Source organism: Clarias gariepinus, chromosome 13, assembly GCF_024256425.1.
Source record: "Clarias gariepinus isolate MV-2021 ecotype Netherlands chromosome 13, CGAR_prim_01v2, whole genome shotgun sequence".
Classification (NCBI taxonomy): Eukaryota; Metazoa; Chordata; class Actinopteri; order Siluriformes; family Clariidae; genus Clarias; species Clarias gariepinus.
This window is the reverse complement of record NC_071112.1, coordinates 19,943,386-19,962,922: the sequence shown is the minus strand read 5'-3', so window position 1 is coordinate 19,962,922 and position 19,537 is coordinate 19,943,386. Positions and strand designations below refer to the sequence as shown.

Here is a 19,537-nt window from a genome sequence, read left to right as displayed (position 1 = left end):
TATATAGAGAGAAAGCCTAATTATTTTTTTTCTTTGTAGTACAAATGACTGGGAGCATCAAAGCAAGTCATTTTAAATAAAGAGCCAGAAACACATACTGTATACACGCAGGTGGTGAATCAGTTAGTCTGTGATTTATAGAGGTCTCTGATTTTCATTGTACAGCGCTTCCTCTTGGTAGGTTCTTCATGCTGTTGTGTTTGGTGTGAGGTAACATTGCCTGACCTCCTTTCTGTAAGAATAGACCACTTCATCCTGACACATTGTTCTACTACTAAAGCTGCGACATGTCAAGGCATTGTATTTCCTTGTCTCATTTTTAGCAGAACAAATTTGAACTTTAGATCTTTTACTAAAGTGAATCATGCTGGTGGTTTTTTTTTATGTTGTTTTCTCTCATTATTTCCACAGACAGATAAGTGGTTTTAGGTCTAAGAGTTTTGTTCATTGAAGGCAAGTGTTGTTTGTTGAGTACATTTTGTACCAATTAGGAAGTTAAGTTCAATTTGGAGACCGTTAAGCCTCTTCGTCAAGGTTACGAGATATGACATGAGGTCAGCCTCTATGGTGCAGATGAGTGGTTGCATACTAGTCTAAGCTTACTGGGTCAGAGGGTCAGGGTTATATGTTTGTAAATTTATTTGGTGAGTGCTTAAAGGATTATCTAACATAATGATTAAGTAACCTGTTAATCTAAACAGCTCTTCCAGAATTTCTACATCAAGGTAGCAGTAGGTGGTTAAGTGACCTAAATAATGAGACCAAAAAATAAAAAATTGTTTTTAACTATGGGAAAATATGGTTTAGTGACCTTTATTGATGCTACCACATCCTCTGATATTTTTCAACTATGTTGCTTCAGTTAAAAGCTTTCAGCACATGAGACATGCTTCAGTCACTATTCAAAGCAAGGTGTTTGTCAAAGTCTTTATGTGTGTACTGTAGTTGTACATGTACCATGTCTGAGCAAGTTAGAAAGCCCTGGGGACAGGGGGATGGCAGGAGCAGGCCTGACTGGTTTCAGGCCTAATCTTGATGGAACATGGCCTCGGAGAAGTTTTATAAACACATTCTGTGTAGAGCTGTTCCCTCCCATGCAGCTACCCTATTCTGTGCCATGGGTTTTATGCTGGGTGGCAATTCTATTGTCAGTGGAACAGTTTCTGACCACAGGCTTTGTGTATGAGTGTGTGTATGTGTGTGTAATGTGAACACTACATCTGGGCTTCCACAGGCATGTTATCACTTGTCAGGATGTGGCCAGCTTATAAAGTTATGAAACTTGTCGAGAACGACTTCAACAAGTTCCTCAAACGTTAAGGCCATGGAGCCTTCAGCTCCCCTTACGGTTGTTGATGTTCGTTATGTCTAGATTTACTTTAACACCGTGTTTGTCTGCAGTTTTCTCAGTTATGCAAATACACCACCATCCTCAGCAGACAAACAGACAGGTGAGTCATTTTAAGCTAGACCAAAGATAAGGCTGATATCAGTCTTTCAGTCTTTTGTGCCAGTGATTATACCTGTTATCTGAGGTTTCTGTGAGGAAGTAGGTTATCAAAGTATGGCCCTTCTTAGTAAATGCTCAAGCTCCCACTATGGGTAATAACAGTAACATATGCTGTGTGAGCAATATATTGCATGGCTGTGCTCGTGTGTGCATGCGTGAGAAACAGAAGGGAAATCATTGCAACAAGCCCTATTTACCTTTGGCATTTACTTATGGTTTAATCCTGAAGATAAGCAGTTCAGTGGCCTACAGGGAGAGAGTGTGAGACATGTTGAGGCCTGAGAAAGAGGAGACTGTAGTGTTGCTTCACTGCTGACAGGAAACAGATGCTCAAACAGGGAAGAAACATGCATTAGAAAATGTTCCAAGCCCAAAGAAACAAATATCTACGTTTCATGTTGCTGTCTTCTATTTGTTGAGAATCTGAAATATTTTCCTTCTTGATTTGTAATGTCTAAATTATACAGGTACCTCTGGAATGTGCTGATAGAGTCAGACCTAGAGCTAGAGTTTCAGATTCTTGTTCGGTCACAGTGTTTGACATATCACATTATAACTTTTACCTGACACAAAAGCATCACCAGCACACATTAAACAAACATCAGCGGTTACTTGCCGAATGATGTCTAGTGAAAGCATGATGTGACCGCATTCAGTCCGCAGTTCAGTAGTCAACATTCTTTTTCTCACAAATGTCCAAAAATGTCTCCTTTCTATTGTTTTATACAACTGCTACAAGGCTAACATGAATCACATGGACATTGTGCCCGTCTCTTTTTGTGACTGACACCAACATTGTCCACCTGGCCTTCAAAGAATACATTTATCCAGTAGTCCCGTAATCAACACCACATACACAAGTTAAGCATGAGACTTAAACAACAACAAAAAAAAAATCAAGGGCAGGTGTTGTCTTGACAACGATGAGGCTTTTCATGTGGCTCTACCCAGATCTGATGAAGGTGTGAGGCAGGAAGCTTATGAAAGTAAAATGCGGTTTTGCACTTTAGCGAGTGTGCACGTCAATCTACCACTCTCTAGTCCTCCAAATGTCAAAGCCAACGCATCAGCATCAAAAGTAGACAGGACAAGTTATTTAACTCATCAACTTGTCATGAGCATTTTCGTTTTGTCCTTTCTTTTTTTTTTTTTTACTTTGTTCCTATTTCTTGCGTTTGTGTGCTTGTGCTTGCTTCATAGTTCCAAAATTAGTGGAACATGAAAGCCATTTTTATACACTGGACACATTGGGTTTGAGATCAGAAGATGAATTTAAGACAATATACAGTATCAGAATTTAGTTTTTCATTTACTGATATTTACACCATGAAGTGTTTTTTGAACCTACCATTTCTGGGTTTCATCTGTGAAGCCAAGGCAATTACCAGCCAGGCCTTAAACAAATATGTGTGTGTATATATATATATATATATATATATATATATAAAGCACAGACTGAAACTCAGTCTGGTTTTAGCAGAAACTATTCCGATAACCAAGTGCAGCTACAAACCTTTCTCCGTGCACAAACAAGCCGCCATTTCCTAAACCACAAAAACAATGTGATGGGGAAAGTGCCAGAAAGTTGTTATGAATGACAGGGAGAGGGGAGTGTTATTACATGGCTGCATATCTGATGCATGCAAGCCTTTTTTAAATAATAAAGATAACATATGTATGGTCAATACAGAAAGTCAGAAACAAATTATATGCACTATTTCACAAATTTCACAAAGTTTAGATCCTTGGTACAATATACTTTATATATATATATATATATATATATATATATATACACACACACACACACACACACACAGATCTAACATGTATTCTCCATCAACATTAAATATATTTGTCATGTAAATGATTTCTTTTGGGTCATGTTATGATGGGTCATTTTACTTTTGGGTGACTTTTTTAAATCTAACTGGTTGTCTTCATACAGAAAATGAAGTTTTTCCTACTACATGTAGCATGTAAAATGATCTGATCCAGCACAATTTTAAACACAATTCCAGTATTTAACTTGTCAGTTAATTCCAGCATAATGAGGGTTGTTCCGATAAAGATTGTGTAATTTTGTGGTTCTGATTGAGAAAAAGTTGGCAGTATAATACCTGTAGCTCTTATTCTCTGGTTTTTCCTTAGCATTGTTCATGCATACACAGGTGTGTGTATACACACACAATAGGGAAAGAACAGAATAAGCAAATTTACTGTTTACTTTTCTTTCTCAAACAGAGAAGTCCATTGCTCCCTGATAGAGGAATTACAAAGTCTAACTGTAGGAGTATTGCACAATCCAGCTGTGTAGCGGAGCAAAAAATGGGCAGAAAACTGCCAGCTGTGTCTGGTGTTACGACTGCAGGTACAGTAATTAGCGTACAATTACGTGCTTTGTTTTTAATTTCCATTGTGTAGCTGATGGAAACCTATGCAACATGTTTTGGGGAGTCTGTATGTATGTATGTATGTGTGTAGGCCTATATAAAGAAACACACATACACACCTCCACCCTTCATCTTCAGAATAAAGCCACATCCTGCAGCACTTTTGTAATGTGCGCAGAGCAGTGTGACTTGAACTTAGAGCATGCACCACATAAACAGGAAACAGCTCTTTGTTTCACATCACGCATCAGGCAAGTGAGAGAGTACATAGTCCGGAAAGTGTGGGGACTGATAACTCTTCCATTGCTCCTCACCTGAGAGAGTGCTAAACAATGTCTATACGATAGCTTTTTTAGACTTTGGTCGTAATGCTATTGTAAGGACGAATCTTTTATTCTTAGTGGTTTATAACCAGATAAATATGTACTTCTATATTAGGTGAGCACAACTCAACATTTCTTGGTTATAAAAGTAAATTGATTATACGGTTTATAAACCTCTACTGCGAGATCTCAATCACATGATCAGCAGTTTCCCCCAGTTGGTAAATACGTTAATATTGTCGAGTATGTAAACAGGAATATTCCACCAACCAGTCATACACAGTATCTGACCACAAGTAAACACCTTGAATAATTAGAATGAGTATAGGATCATATGTTGCAGTGGCTCTCATGACTCAGGAGCACTTGGGTTAAGAATGATTCACAGTATCAGATGGTTCTGGAACTAATCCAGAGTTCAGAGAATCCTCCCCTTAGTCCCAATAGGTTTTTGAATATTCAGAGTAAACCATGGACACTGATTTCCCACCAGTCCCTCTGTGTATTCAGACAGGCTCTGCTAAAGTTTGATCTGTACAAGATCAATATCCCACCAAACCAGACTACCAATCGTAATGTTTCCCATAGGAACTCCCTCATTACACAAACTAGTGTTGATAATAGCATGCTTTTGGACCTCGCACAACTATTAAAAACATGGTTTATTTTAACATCATGGTAGATCTGATTGATTTTTTTCTCCACTCACTCATTTTCCATGACACCAGAAAACACCACTCCACTCAATTTTCTGAAAAATATGGGGTTTATTGTTTGTAACTGCAATCAGTCATTAAAAAAAAAAAGCAATCAACTTGATATAAACTCACAGAAATTACTGTAGTGAACAGCGAACGCTGTTTAAAATACATTCAACAGTTTAGGGTAGATACTTTCTTTGTGTCTATCCTGTTAACCAATCTTCAAAAACTGAGGAGTAACTACTCAAACGTAGCTTCTGCATCATTATTCAAGGCAAGGAGCCCAATGGAATGTATAAAAAGAGGCACTTTACATTTGGGTTGGAAGAAATATTAAAATATATCCAATCATTAAACAAAAAAGGGACACTTGTTCTCCAACCCATTTGGTCACAGTTATTGCCTGCAATTCATCTAATTAACACATGTAACTGGAGGAACTGCTTTTAACACTGAAGTTTTGTAACCTGCATTGATATCACATCACAATCAGTTTAACTGAACACAACGCAACATTAAAATGCACTTCAGGGTGGTACCAAGAACCTAAGCAGAAGCTTAAAGGCGAATTATCTTGAACCCAACTCGCTACTATCTCTGGTAACAATGTTCTGCCAACCATGTTCCAGGATATCTAGTGCTCATTATATACAGTTCAGTATTACCACCTCTGGCACTAAGGAGAAAATGCTACATGCAAGGACTAAACTTGCCTTAATTTAAACAACAATGAAAAAAAGAGGAGGGGGGGGGGGGTGCAAAAAAATATATTAAAAGGCAAAAAAACAACAACTGACTACAAAAATAAGATGAGTGCCCTGATGTCACACTCGTGAGTATAAATCAACGAAACATTAGACCTAATGGTTTTGCAGTCCAATATTTGGGAATATGAATGGAAAAATCTACAATAAATAATCAAAACACAGGATTTTTTTTGTTTGTTTTTGCTTTAAATTAAGTTTTCATTTTTATCAAAGTGTAGTTGCAAACAAGTCATTGTAGTACAATATATTAAACTGTGAAAAAAGAAAAAAGTTGACAAGTCTTCACAATCTTAAGATTAATACAGAAGATCATAATTTAACATAAAAGAAAATATATTCTATCGTTTCATTAAGATAAATACAAACAAAATTAACAAAAAATGCATATGATCACCAATAAATATGTTTGATAAGTTAAATAAGCAGTGACAAGCAAAACCTTCTGTCTTGAAAGTTTTCTTTTCCAAACAATAATAACCATAATAATGACAAGAAGTCAAATAGGGGAAGGGAAAATAAAAGATGGAAAGATATGATGAAATTACCAAGTGCTCCTATGAGCGGATTTTACGAAAAAGCAAGTTAGCTTTAATATGCAAGTGAATTTGAAGGAAGTTCAGCTGCACCTTGGGAATGCTGGAATTTCCCTTCACTGATTGGAAGGTAAGTAAAAAGTCAGTGTTTAAGAGATAATCACCAGTTGGGTCATTCCTTCACAAGAAACACCAAGTGACCAGCCACAATGGGGGGAGAGGGGAGAGACCGTAGTGGTGGGGCAGTGAAGAAGCAAGTGAAGGCATCCAATCATATGGTTTTGTGCTAGTTTTAAGATCAAGCTGGAGCACATGATAAAAACAGAATGTGCCAAATACTAACTCCCAGTTTCAATCTCAAGTTCATCCCCCAGACAGTCTGCCATCTAACTAAGGGGTAGAAGAATTCTCAGAGCAAGAGCTTCTATACTAGGTTGCAGGAAATTAATGAAAAGTGACAGTAGTCCTTCCACCTCAACGCTTATACCCCAAGCACTTATTTCTTCTTGATATTAGTCTGCATCAGATAGCTGTGAATGATTAAAGCATGACTCTAGCAAACCCATTTAGATAGTTAGAAATGTCCTTGAGTGGTACTATGCAGGGGGGGGAGGGTCCTCAAGACAGAACTTTTCCCTGAATGTGCCACCTGTGGCTCACCGATGCACTACTGTGGCAGTAGTACCTGGTACAACAGTCTTTTACTTTTCACCAATCCACTTCCTGCTCTAGCTGTTTTGGCACAGTCACACGTCATGGCAAGGCATCCGAGATAAGGCCAAGGCAGCAAACAGGCTTTGGACCGAAGGGAATGGGGAAAGGTTTTGCTTGTTGTGGTTAAATAAAGATTCAAATAAAAGTTCCCTTAATTGACTGCATCTTTTCAAAGCCTAAGTAATACACGGGACATTTACTGCCTCTAGAAGGTGAGAGTAAGCAGGAGATAGAGGGCAACTTCACCACTCAGCCTCTCTGCCCACTGCTGAGTTCCAATAGAGGATCTGCAGCTTATACACCTTAATCATCCGAAATGGACAGCCTGCTGAAGATGGGCAGTCGGCGGGTGGTATCAAGGGTGGGTGATTCAGAGCCACTCAGGCTGCCTCCTGAACTGCTCTGGTAGCCCTCCTGGTCAGAGAGGGAGTCTGGCTGGCTGGACGGAGACTCAAATAAGTGGGGAGACTCTGACATGGGCCTAAAGGAATAAGGGGTGTTGGTTGGAGAGGATGGCGCATGAATATTAGGATCAGCACCAGATCCACTGCCCAAACTGGGGCCAAAAAGATTGGCCAGCTCCTGGCTGGAGTAAGTGAAGGGATTGCTGCTGGGCCACTCAGGCAGCTCGTCTGGGGAGAACATGGGTGGAGGTGTGACAGAGGTTGGACTGTCTCTTAGGCCTCCAGAACTGGGAAACCCTGCAAAACTGTAGCTGTGCTGGAGTCGTGGCCTATCCAGCTTGTTGGATGTCGAAAGTGGGGATGGGGGACCTGGAGGTCCACGGCGCTCTTCTGCGTTGTGGATAAAGTGGCAGCGTGGCCCATATGGGCAGAAGCCAATGGTGTGGAAGGTGCGGCAGAGTTCTGTCTTGTACTTAGGATGGCGGCTAAGGCTGCGGAGCTCATGGATGCCATGGGCAAACTGGCACTTGTCGCCATACTTGCATGCACCATTCTCCTCAAATGGCCTGCACAGCTCCGTTTTGTAGCGGCTTGAGTTCACCTGACTGCTTCCAGTGCCACCAGATCCGGTGCACTTCTGCATCAGCCGGTCTCCAGTCTCTGAGAAAGAACGATCGCGGAGTCGGTTCTCTTTGTTGCTGCTGCTCATTCCAGGGCCTACCAGTGCTGGATCTGTTTTCCCATTGCTCAGGAACTGATTCTGGTTGAGCTTGCTGCTGGGCAAAGTGACTGAGTGCCGTCGTTGGTAAACCCCACCAATGGTGGGCGTCCCCACAGCCTTCCTGTCCAGCAGGCTCCCAGTGGGGTTGGAGATGGTCAGATTCGCACCAGTGCAAGGCACGGGCATGGTGTGTGGAGCACCAAGAATGTTGTTGTTATAATTCAGCATTTTGTTGTTCTGGAAATCAAAGGGAAACAAAAGGTCTGGTCAGTCTCTCAGCATACTTTATTGAAGCTAATAAACACAATTTGGATCACCATTAGATCATGAAAATTGGATCAATTAGTTGTCTTAGGCAAAAAATTAAATGTGTAAGAATAAAGCTCTTGTGTCTATTTGTTGCTGTCAGTCCATCAGGTTCCTTTCATTTTAAACCTCATGAGCTAATGAGCATATAGTACAGCCGGTTAGGTGAGCTGCCACCACAGGAATTCATTTCTCTTCAAGTAAATGATATGCATGGAGAAGCAGGCCAACATAGAACAACAAACAACTCTGCGGTGCCAGCTAGCATGTACATCACCTGCAATGTAGTTTAATCATATCTGCTTCAGTTAAGGTACTTTATTTTGTGTGCAAAGTAGTAAGAATGTAAAGTATGCATGGTATGCAAAATAAATGTCACTTTTGAAGTTCTTGAGGAGGGAAAAATAACACTAGCTGGAAAAAAGAAAAAAAAAAAACAGGAACAGTGTGTGTGTGTGTGTGTGAAAGAGAGAAAGAGAAACAGCTGCTTGCTAACAGTCTACTTTGTTAAAGCTATGCAAATCCATTGTAGTGAGTTAAAAAAGCAATGCCAAAATCATGTCTAGTCGCGTCAGAGTACTCAAACCAAGCGTTGATGTAGACGTGAAGTTTACAGCCCTGAACAAATCAACAAGTTAGACAGAGACCAAGTGTGTCCCAGGTGCACTGCACTCAGTTCGGTTAGGAGTTCTCGCTGAATAAACAGGACCAAACGAAGTGCGACTGAAAATAACACACACCACTTGTTGATTTGTGTAGTGAAACTTGAAAGACTGAACTGGGGCAGTTAAGTTGTCTGCGTGTGGTTTATTAAGGAAGATAACCAGTATTACTATACAGGTTTCTACTCGTGGATAAGGTTTTCCCACTAAGGCGTGGCGAGGAGTTTAGTTATAACACTTTATATTTCTGTGGATTCGGTCAAAGAAAGCGTAAACTACACTGGGCTCAACAGACATAAATCCCAGTCTACTGTACTGCCCGAGCTAATAAATTCCCGCCTGTTTTTCGGGGGATTGTTACAATCACAACAACACACAAAAATACACACACTACTGCATTTAAACTAGCGCCATTTTAACACTATTGTTAAACAAGTCGAAGCGCGCGCCAAAAAGCACGCGCATTCCACAGCACCAAACTAATCGAGCTTTTCATCAACATGATAAACTTTTTTTTTTTTTTTTGCCCGTACCTTGTTGTTGATAACTTCGCTGAAGTCAAACAGAGGCGGCACCACAGCCGTGGTCATTTTTTTTCCGAGGGAAAGAAAACAAAAACAAATAAATAAATAAACCCCGCGAAATTTAAGGGCGCTTTTTTGTTGCGGTGTTCAAGCTGGATTCTCGGTGCGTGAACTTTCCTTTGCCCTTACAGAGAACCCCCTCTTACCCAGCCGCATCTGCGAAGCATTCACTTTATAATCCACGCAGGAGGAGCTACAGGCGCGTCAAGACCCAAGGGCGTTTCGTTACTTCGTTTTTTTCCCCTCCTCTGGTGAATCAGGTTTTCCCCTCCCTCTCTTTGTAACCCAGACCTCAGAGTCAGGCCTACTTTCACAATACTTAGTTATTTCATGATCTTGTATACCCGCGTGCATGCATGCTGCAGCTTGAAAGGAACTATTAGCTAATAATGCTAGGGCTTGTACGTATGCATGCTCGAACAAACTCTTTACAACTGTTCTGTGACGTTCAGTAAGCAACAGGTAGCAACAGAAATCTCATGCAGGGAACACTGAGTTTTCATCCCTTTGACTCACAGAATAGCAGCTAAAGTTTAAAAATAAAAGTCATTTTGTTTGCTCACTTGCTTAAATGCTCTTGAACCTTACAACAAAGGCCTGTCCTTTTAATGGAGAACCCTTTAGACATGTAGAATACACAAGTTTAGTTTTTTCATGTTGTTGGACCATATAATTTTTTTTGTAATATTACAGAGCAAAAGGTTTAAACCCACTCACGGGATGCAGATCAGATGGTTTGCTGTGGCGACCCCTCAACAGCATCAGTTGAAAGACTAACAACAACAGAGCAAAAGTGTATATGAATTTGTGTTGTTAGTCAACACCAAAACACCAAGTATGTGAGCAAACAAAACCACTTGACCCCAGCTGTTATCTTTTGTGTCAGAGATTAAAAACTTAGACAAGATTTGTTCCTGTTGCTCACTAAATCTCACCAAACTGGTGTGAACAGCAAGGATGCACTAAAGAGTTTTATAGGTTTTTAAATGTCCTTCGGGGTTATGTCAAAGACTTGCCGTTAGTCAAATAACTTCATATTTGTGTGGTGCAGACTTTTTGTGGATAGAGAGTTAGGCTTGTCCTTAGTTTTGCTTTTGTACCTAATTTTGATCACTTTAAGCCTTATTTCTAGCTTAAAACATTAAATCCAAACATGCAATATAGGTTGGATTTTAGTGGGATCCAGAGAAATTGCACTTATACAGTAGTTATAGCAGCCAAAGTATGACGTTTCAAACTGTCACCTGACTTTTCGAACCACACAACAACTTGTGGTAAATGACATACTATTTACTATAATGCTATGTGTTTGTAAAGGTTGACGCACTTGATTACACTTATTGGATTTGGATTGAAATGAGTTCTTTAAGCGGATTACTCTTTTGGGATTTTTTCCCCCTTTGCCTGCAAAAGAAATTTAAATCCATGGACCTTACCAAAGTTCTGATATCCATTCTGCTTTGGATGAACTAGTGTGAACAGTGTGAACTATGAAATCCTTTTTTTGTGTGTGTGTTTAGAGTGTAACTTTATCCAAATCCATTGAAGCAAACCAAAGTCTTCCTGCTCCTGTTCCTTGACTGGGCAGCTGCTTGACATGCATATGGGCAGTGTCATTCGCTGCCTGATTGGTGGAGGACGAGAGAAGTAAGCAGAGCCGGAGAGAAGAAAAGAAGTTGTTTACGAAAAAGTTAGGAGGAGGGGAGATCGAAAGAGGAAGATTTACGGAGAATGTTTATTACCACACTTCAGGGTGTGTGGGCGTGTAAAGGGTGGTGGTGATGGAGGTGGGGGTGTCAAAGCATTCCCGTCTTCAAGCCACTGCTTGGTTAGAGGTGGAAGTCCTAGCATTGGGCTTTTGTGTGGATTGATGACAGATAAAGTGTTGATTATAAAAGTCAAAGAATACACAATTTACCTGAACAACATTCCAAGGATTGCCAGGTATTTAATGTGTATAAGACTTGCCATTCATTCATTCATTCATTCATTATGTTTGGAAAGTTTTACATATTTAATATATAGGGCTATAGGCTAAAAGAGGGGAACCATGTAATATCTGCACTTCAGCCAGCCCTCAGTTTACAGTTTAATCTTATTCTCAATCTCAACAGGAAGTATGGCTGATGTGGGTGCACTAAAACCTTTCAAGATTTAGTACGTAGTCATGTGTCAACTGGAACATCAAAAAAAAGAAAAGAAAAAAAAAACTACTTCATGCTCATTAAATCACGTTTGGGGCTTTTTAAATTATTCCATCATTTGTAAAAAAAAGAAAAAAAATTGAAACCATAAATCATTGTCATTAAAACCACGATGGCACGATTGGCAGTCTAAGAGTCAGAGTGAGGATTTAGGACAGGTTAATATTTCGGTGTAGGCTTATCTACTGTACATGCTGTTTAGCCAGTCCTGCAATATAGCCCACTTACCTGTAGAGGGAGATTGAAAGTCCACTAGTACTGTAATCACTAGCACACCCTATTATTTTAAATTCTTATGCCCATAGTACACATATAATAGTTTCTATTTAACATATGCAACGTGGATTCATGCGAATGAAATTGATTTCAGGATTACCTAATCGAATCCGTATATTTAGTCCGAAACCTGAAAATTTGTAATGTAGCTAAATCCATGTAAAACGTTTTAAAACAGTGTTTCAATAGAGGGTTCAAATAAAAGCCTACTTTTTTGTCGATTATGCACAATATGCGCTCTGTGATTTCAGTTGCTCCATTTGTTTCGTGTCACTCAAGCCAAGGTTTTTCAGAGGAAAGAAAATTTAAAATGAGAAGAAATTAATTGACCATAAAAACTTGGCCACAGCATTGTTAGTGGTGCACCACTCGTTTTTAGTCATTCTGTTCCCATGAAATGCTTCTGAGAGGCCAGTGTTTGTCTCCTGTCCCGCTTTATACATGGAATTTAGATGAACCATGATTTTTTTTTTTGGACAAGTTAAGGGCTTTCTGTTGGAACTAAAAAGTGTGATTTCTTTTGCCAGCTGTTAAGTAAGGAGATGCTTAATGATGTATGCAACTTGGCTGTGAATAAAAAACATTACACTTTAACCTCACTTGGGTGATCATTTCCATCTTAATTTCTATTCTATTTTAATTTTGTTTCTGTACTCTTAAACGAACAAAGGTACACTGACCACTGCAGCGGACTATAAATCTAATGTACGGCAATGACCTTTAAATCCCAAGAGAGGTAAAAACTATAAAAGCTTAAGAACAACAGGAAACAAAGAGAGCGATGAGCGTGGTTATTGAAATAGAATTTGCTGACTGGAGTGTCTGTCCATAGAGTTGAGCATGGGAATTGTCCGTTTCCTTCCTTCATGACATGGTTTCCTGCCCCATAGCCTAGGAAAGAGGAAGGGTGGATTGAGCCAAATGGTCCATCTTTAAACCCTGAGCTTTATGGTTAGCACAAATAGCACTCTTATCATTCACATACACAGACAGGGACTGCACAATTAATGAGATACACGCATAGATGACAAAATAACAGAAAAAATAATAGCTATGTTATGTTGTAATCATTTAGCCATCATTGTTTACTACTTGTCATCTAAAAATCAATTAAAAAAATTCATTGTATTGAGCTTATCACGTTCATCCTGTACTGAACAATTTATGTCCTGATGCAAGTGGCCACATCCAGGATGACAATGAAATCTTTGGGCCAAGGTTTTAGCTGCACTCCCCTAAAATCATCAAAACACAATCAGAGTGAAAATATTTCAGAAGAATGATGTTTGTCTTTCTACTCTGAATCCAGAGATATGGAGGGTATCTGCCCATGCACACTGAGGCTGTTCTGCTGGCTCCTGGTGGACAAGCATGTTAATAAGCCTCCCCCCCAGTCTGTTTCCAATCTATACCACAAAATGCATATCACATTGCTGTTGCTTTAAATTCAGTGATTTTAAGAACCTCCCCTGAATGGGTGTCCCTGTGAACCGACCCAGAAACAGGTGTCATGGCTGGGTTGTAGACACCACTGAAATGAGATATTAGTGAGCCATTCACTCAACACACACTAAATCGATGAGCATTGAGAATGACAAACAGTGTGGGAACATTGCAAACCTTTCTCATGATGAGAACTGACCTCAGTCCATCTGTCTCCATTCTGCAGCCACCCAATCCCTCTGGACCTTACCTGTGTGACTGGTCATTGGACTAGAATTACTCAGACCATGTGTGCAGAGTTGGACAATAAACAAGGCTAAGTACATGTGCCAGTGTGTGAGATGATCATTCAGTCTTGCAGATGCTACAATTATTAGGAGTAATTTATAGAAATTGCTTCCATGCTCAGTTTTTGCATATCTACAAGCACAATTTTACAATATTTTTGTAATAAAGTTAAAGCTAAGACTTGTCAGATGGTTTTGTGTTATTACATTTATTCTAAACAAATTCTGTCAGTGCTGAGATAACTTGAGGCTGGTAAAGTCAAAGAATCCTTTTACTGTCTTTCTTTGCTTTATTTATGGTCCAAGCTCGTATGCTTAGATAATTTCTGTTCACAATTTACCCCTCCTAAACCGGTCATTCACATTTGCATGTTTCTCTCACTTATGTTATATGTGTACGCACAGTACACACACACTTGTTTTTTAAATGCTCAACACAAAATAATCTTTTTTAGTGAGCATGTATTCAGCAGAGGTGCGTTCACTGATGTTTATGTTGCTCAAGATAATTAAATTACAGGTGTCTTCATACTCTCATAAAAAAAAAAAAACCCTCATCATGTTCTGATGTAAATCTTGAAATGTAATATGTCTCTGTTCCTGCCCCGTTGTAATGCTCATAGCCATTTCTCGTATTAATGATTAGGATGGGAAAGAGAAGCCCACTGTGCAATGCGAAAGGTATTTGGGCTCAAGTTGTGCAACCGCAAGGCTGTAAGTTGCTCATTTCTCTGTTTTTATTCTGAGATCAAGCAAGACAGAGGATTTAAACAGACTTTCATGTGCTCTGCCAAAAAAGTTCATTGTTTGACCTTTGATTTTGATTTCACAAATGGTTTCAATCATATGCTTAGAAACTGCCTTTCACTGCTCACAGGCCATGTATGAAGTCTTATGCCCTTTAAATATTGTTTGGTAAAAGAGTTGTCTGCTCGTTCTGTTTTCTTTCTTTTAAGAATCTGACTCTAAATCTTTTAAATACAGGCCTAAAATCAGAGAGAAAAAAAACATACCAGGGTGATCAGGAGAAACATGCTTTGAAATTTCCTTTCACCTACTTTTTTAGTTCTCACCAGGCACAGAAGATGTGAGTCATAGCCAAAACAGATATTTTTGTGACTCTCTCAAGAATGTTTTTTTATCCAGCCATTCTCACAGCTCATTCAGTTTCTTTTTAGGCTAGCAGAGAAGTAGGGCACAAATTGGTGAAAGATGAGGTTCAAATCCTTGCCTTTTTATTTTTAAAACATGGAACTGTAACTTTCTCATTTGTTTGTGAGAGTTTAAATTCGTGTGTTTGTGTGTAAACTAGAGCTCTATTATCAGATGTGCAAAAGAAACCTCTGTCTTTCTATTTTTCTGACTCTAGTTTGGGGCTGAGATGCAGCTGCGCAGAGTCCTCAGGGTTTCATAATGGAACTAATCATCTCATTTGCTTGTGTTGTTCCCCTGTGTCTCTGCAGTTGACTAAGTTGTGCCAGATTTGAGTGTCGACCAGCATTCTCACTCCCCTGCTCTGCATATAAATTTTGTACTGTGCTTGAGGCTAGGAATAAACAATATCGACTATCATATATCCATCTCTATCATATATCACCTCTGATTGACAGGGTATGCCTTACGCAGTTCCCATCACTATTTATTTTTCAGAATAATGCATGTGTATGAATATGGCAAGGAGAAGGAGAGTGAATGTGAGAGAGGGAGAGAGCCAACAGGAAACTGGAATCAATTAAACCCTCCACCCTGTGTGTCCACTGTGGATACTGCTGGCATATCCATGTATATATACAAGCCCCTAACCTCAGGCTCTCCAAGCCAACCCCATTTTTTGAACCCTAGTCTCTCATAGCTGCCCGCACTGTTTTGTCAGCTCTTTCTATGTCCCAACATTATGTCTCTGTTGTGTGACCGTGGTATATGGAAACTCTTTTGGTGCACATTTAATAGTGCTGGTTTGCATTTTGTTTGCCTTGTGTGCTTATAGCCTATTTGAAATCCAGTTAAAATTAACTGGTCTTCCCAGAATCAATGCTTTATGAGGCCTCATTCCCCAAGACTTTTTTTTTTTTTATTAAAAATTTGCCAGTACTGGCACTTTTCTAGGTACATCAACTATCTGTTTAGATTCACTATCTCTCCTTCTGCACTGTTACATGAGTTAATACACTGTGCCAATGAACAAGCCCAGTAATCCTTAGTAACTATGCTGCCTTGCAGGAGGAACCCACAATAGTAAGAAAAATAAAAACTGGCAAACCCTGGATGTCTTACTTAATTTTCATTGACATTTCTGGCCCTGTGCTTGACCACTATCCAGGCTGTTCAGTCTTCCAATAAATATCATGAGTATGATATAATCATGAGTGTGAGTCTAAAATAATGAAAAACTGGACAGAATGGTTACCAGATGAAAAACATAACCATCAGCAGGGGAAAGGCTATTAATACTTTTAATATGTGACCTCAATAATACAGTCTTTTTGAAATTAAAACAATCAAGGCTGAGCGTGCATATGTTTGGCTCAAAGCGATGTTTCACTGAAGGATCAGAACAAGGTCAGCTCAACACTTCCCAACTGAGTGGCTACGTTAATGAACAACTCCTCAACTGCTATATTTAACAAGAGATTAACAAATAAAAAGCATAATGCATCAGTGTACTCAAGGGGGTTATACTTGTCTTGTTCTTTTTAAATGAAGATAGTACAAAGATATATTAACTGCGCTGTTTATTTTGTGTGTGATTTATGGCTGTCAACTGTTAAAATCCTTTGTGATAAAAGTGACAGTGTATGACGGAATCATATTTCCGGAGTGGGAGTGCCCTGGTGGGCTTCATACAGTAAATGTATTGCATATTGTAGACACATTCACTGTGGGTATATTAGTTCCATTCTTAAAATGAGTAATGATTACAGTGAATGGGTATTTTTTTTGCACTCTTTCAAAAGACTGTTAAAGCTGTGACCTTTAGGTCTGGTGAGACTGAGTTTAAGATTAGATCAATCCTCAACTCCCACATTGGCACACACACTCGGCTGTAGGAGCCGAATGACGAGAAATCTGTTTTGATGTTTTTTTTTCGTTATTGTTGTTGTTGGTTGTGTGTGTGTGTTTACTTGCTTAATATACATTCCATTCAGTTTCAATCTAGCAAGGCAATTAAACTTGACTATTCAAGCCAAAGATGCTAAGAAAGTAACTCGCCTTATAACCTGTCCAGTGCTGTTCCATAAAACAGATTCAGGTTTAAGAGCTAGGCTGGTGTAAAAACATTGACCTTTCCTAATTTGTTGTACGCCTGTTAGCTTCAGTTGTTTGACAAGCTCTCTAACTGTTATTTAGTCAAAGACAGAGCAAACACACACTTGTGGTTTACAGTTAAACAGTTTTGACTATAGAGGGAAGAGAGGGAGAGAAAGCCATGCTAGGATACCTCTAGCTAAACGAAGGCTGGACTTGTATTTGTAAAAGTCAGGGACATAATTTATCAGGGATAAAATGGAATCACGCTCGGCGCCCTAGAAATGTCTTAACTCCGACAAGACTCTCCCAGCCATATTAAAAGCACTCTACTGTTCCAGTTTAATGGAGTGATGGATGAAAATGTCCCTGCTTGTTTATGAAATCTGACACAAGGCATCTGTTAAGAGTGTGATAGGGCCTCTGCCCACTGGTATTACCTCCCTTTTAAATTTATATCATCCCAACCCGAGAGACGTTTCGAGTGAGTGAGCTCTGATAAGACAGGAAAAGCCTTGTTAAAATAATTTGGAATCGAGATTATTCTTGCTTTCAATAAGCACTTTGGCCTTGAACTCCTCATTAAAGGGGCCATATTTAAAAGAGAACTCGTTGCATGGCTCTGTTTCATTAATGCTAATCCCTGTGCCTGCCTGTGAGATCAACTACGCAATCCCACAAATATAAATCATCGTCTTTCCCAATATCCCATCTGCGGTAGACAGATCCAGGACAACATTCTTGCTGTGAACGGAAATTACCAAGAAAACTCCAGTTTACACCTAAACTTAAGCCAAACAGACTCATCGCGTAGTTACAACTCTGAGTTTAAAGTGCAATATATTTATGAGCTGCATTAAGATAATTTTTTTTAGCAAGGAAATATGTATCGCGCCTCCATGCTTTTTTGGCTTTCGGAGCAGCAGTACAGAAAACATCTGGAAGTGGATCAGCAATTGTCTGCTGGGAGAGTCTGGGCTTTGACTCTAAACTGCTGTATGTACAGGAAAGTGCATGGATTCTGTCGAGCTCTTGTAACAGACCCTGCACAAACAAATACAGTCATGAAGCAAAACAGCCACAAGAATGAGATCCTTGAAGCAGCTTGTAATTGCCGTCTGATCATTTTTATGTGGTATAAATATGGTTGCTGTAAAAAGCGAAATATGTTGGCCATAGACAGAGCATGAGGTTAGGTTTTCTTCTACGGGTTAAGGCAACCGCAGATGTTTACTGTTTCTGGTGATTATGATTGAAAAGGCAATATTTTTGTTCTCTCTGTTTTCACATACTGTGGCCCTGATTTACTGAAGGTTTTTTTGTGTAAAACACATGAACACTTGACAACACCCACACAAAATGTGCTAGTGGATTTATACACTGCGGATTGTGTGAGCAAAATAGCATATGTTGCTGTTTTTGCATGTTTGTCTAAATGATTATGCAATTTGCATGTTTCCACCAAAAGGTACAACATACAGGGAGATAAAAATAGATTAATTTAGCAAAGAATTACTAGATCTGAAAGCAAAATCTGGTGATTTTGTGGATCTAGAAATTATGTAGTGTATTTGCATACTGTACATTTGTATATGCCTGAATTAAACCTGATCTGCACTGTAAAAGCTGGCATCTTAGAAAGCGGAAATATCTTGAATATAGTCTATTCTTATTTAGCATTTTTTGTTATACAAAAATCTTTTTTTTTTTTTTTTTTTATAATATAAAAAAAACACAATCTTATATTGTTTGAACGTCCTTGCCTTTGATCATAATGTACAATTATCATGACATTGTTTTGAAAAAAATAACAACTTTATTATAACCATTTCCAACCAGTGTTGAATTCATATTCAATTCAATTCAATTTTATTTTATTTATATAGCGCTTTTACCAATGGTCATTGTTCACGAAATTAAAAGACGATTATGGAAATGTGTAGGAGAAAGTAAAAATGTGTAGATCATGGTGATCAGATTGTCCCTGATGAGCAAGCCAGGGGTGATGGTGACGGTAGCAAGGAAAAAATCTCTGGGATGGCAATAGGAAAAAACCTTGAGAGGAACCAGACTCAACAGGGAACCCATCCTAATTTGGGTCATAACAGATAGCAGGAATTAGATTTTGCTGACATACTGTGTTAGGCAGCTGGAAGTTCAACATAACCAAAGAGATCAACACAGAGTCCAGTTCAGTTTTTTCAGCCAGTATGTTTTATTGATGATGGGAGAGTGGAAGGGAGGAAGAGTTCCATAAAATCTTTAGCACATCCCAAAGACTTTTAGTGACCAAACCATGTATGAAAATGATTTCTCATGGTTGCAGAACCAGTAGTATGTCACAATCTAAATCCTAAAATTTGCCTGTGTCATCAAGGAGGAAATGTTGTTTTTTTTTTCATGATAACCTGCTCAATCAATATACATTACAATGCCATATTACGTTGCTGAGCCTAGACCTGA

General features: G+C 39.1%; 1 protein-coding gene across 1 annotated transcript; it reads right to left on the bottom strand.

Moving 5' to 3' along the window:
* Positions 1-4,973: 4,973 nt before the first annotated feature.
* On the bottom strand, positions 4,974-9,778 carry zfp36l1a (zinc finger protein 36, C3H type-like 1a). Its single transcript, XM_053509700.1, has 2 exons — positions 9,568-9,778; positions 4,974-8,303 (listed from the first exon to the last, which is right to left on the bottom strand). The coding sequence occupies exons 1-2, from the start codon at positions 9,622-9,624 to the stop codon at positions 7,245-7,247; spliced, it is 1,116 nt and encodes a 371-aa protein (XP_053365675.1). The 5' UTR covers positions 9,625-9,778; the 3' UTR covers positions 4,974-7,244.
* Positions 9,779-19,537: the final 9,759 nt, after the last annotated feature.

Coding starts and splice junctions, on each gene's coding strand:
- zfp36l1a (XM_053509700.1), bottom strand. CDS start 9,624: ATGACCACGGCTGTGGTGCCGCCTCTGTTTGACTTCAGCGAAGTTATC. Junction 8,304..9,567: donor GCGAAGTTATCAACAACAAG/GTACGGGCAAAA, acceptor TTTGATTTCCAG/AACAACAAAATGCTGAATTA.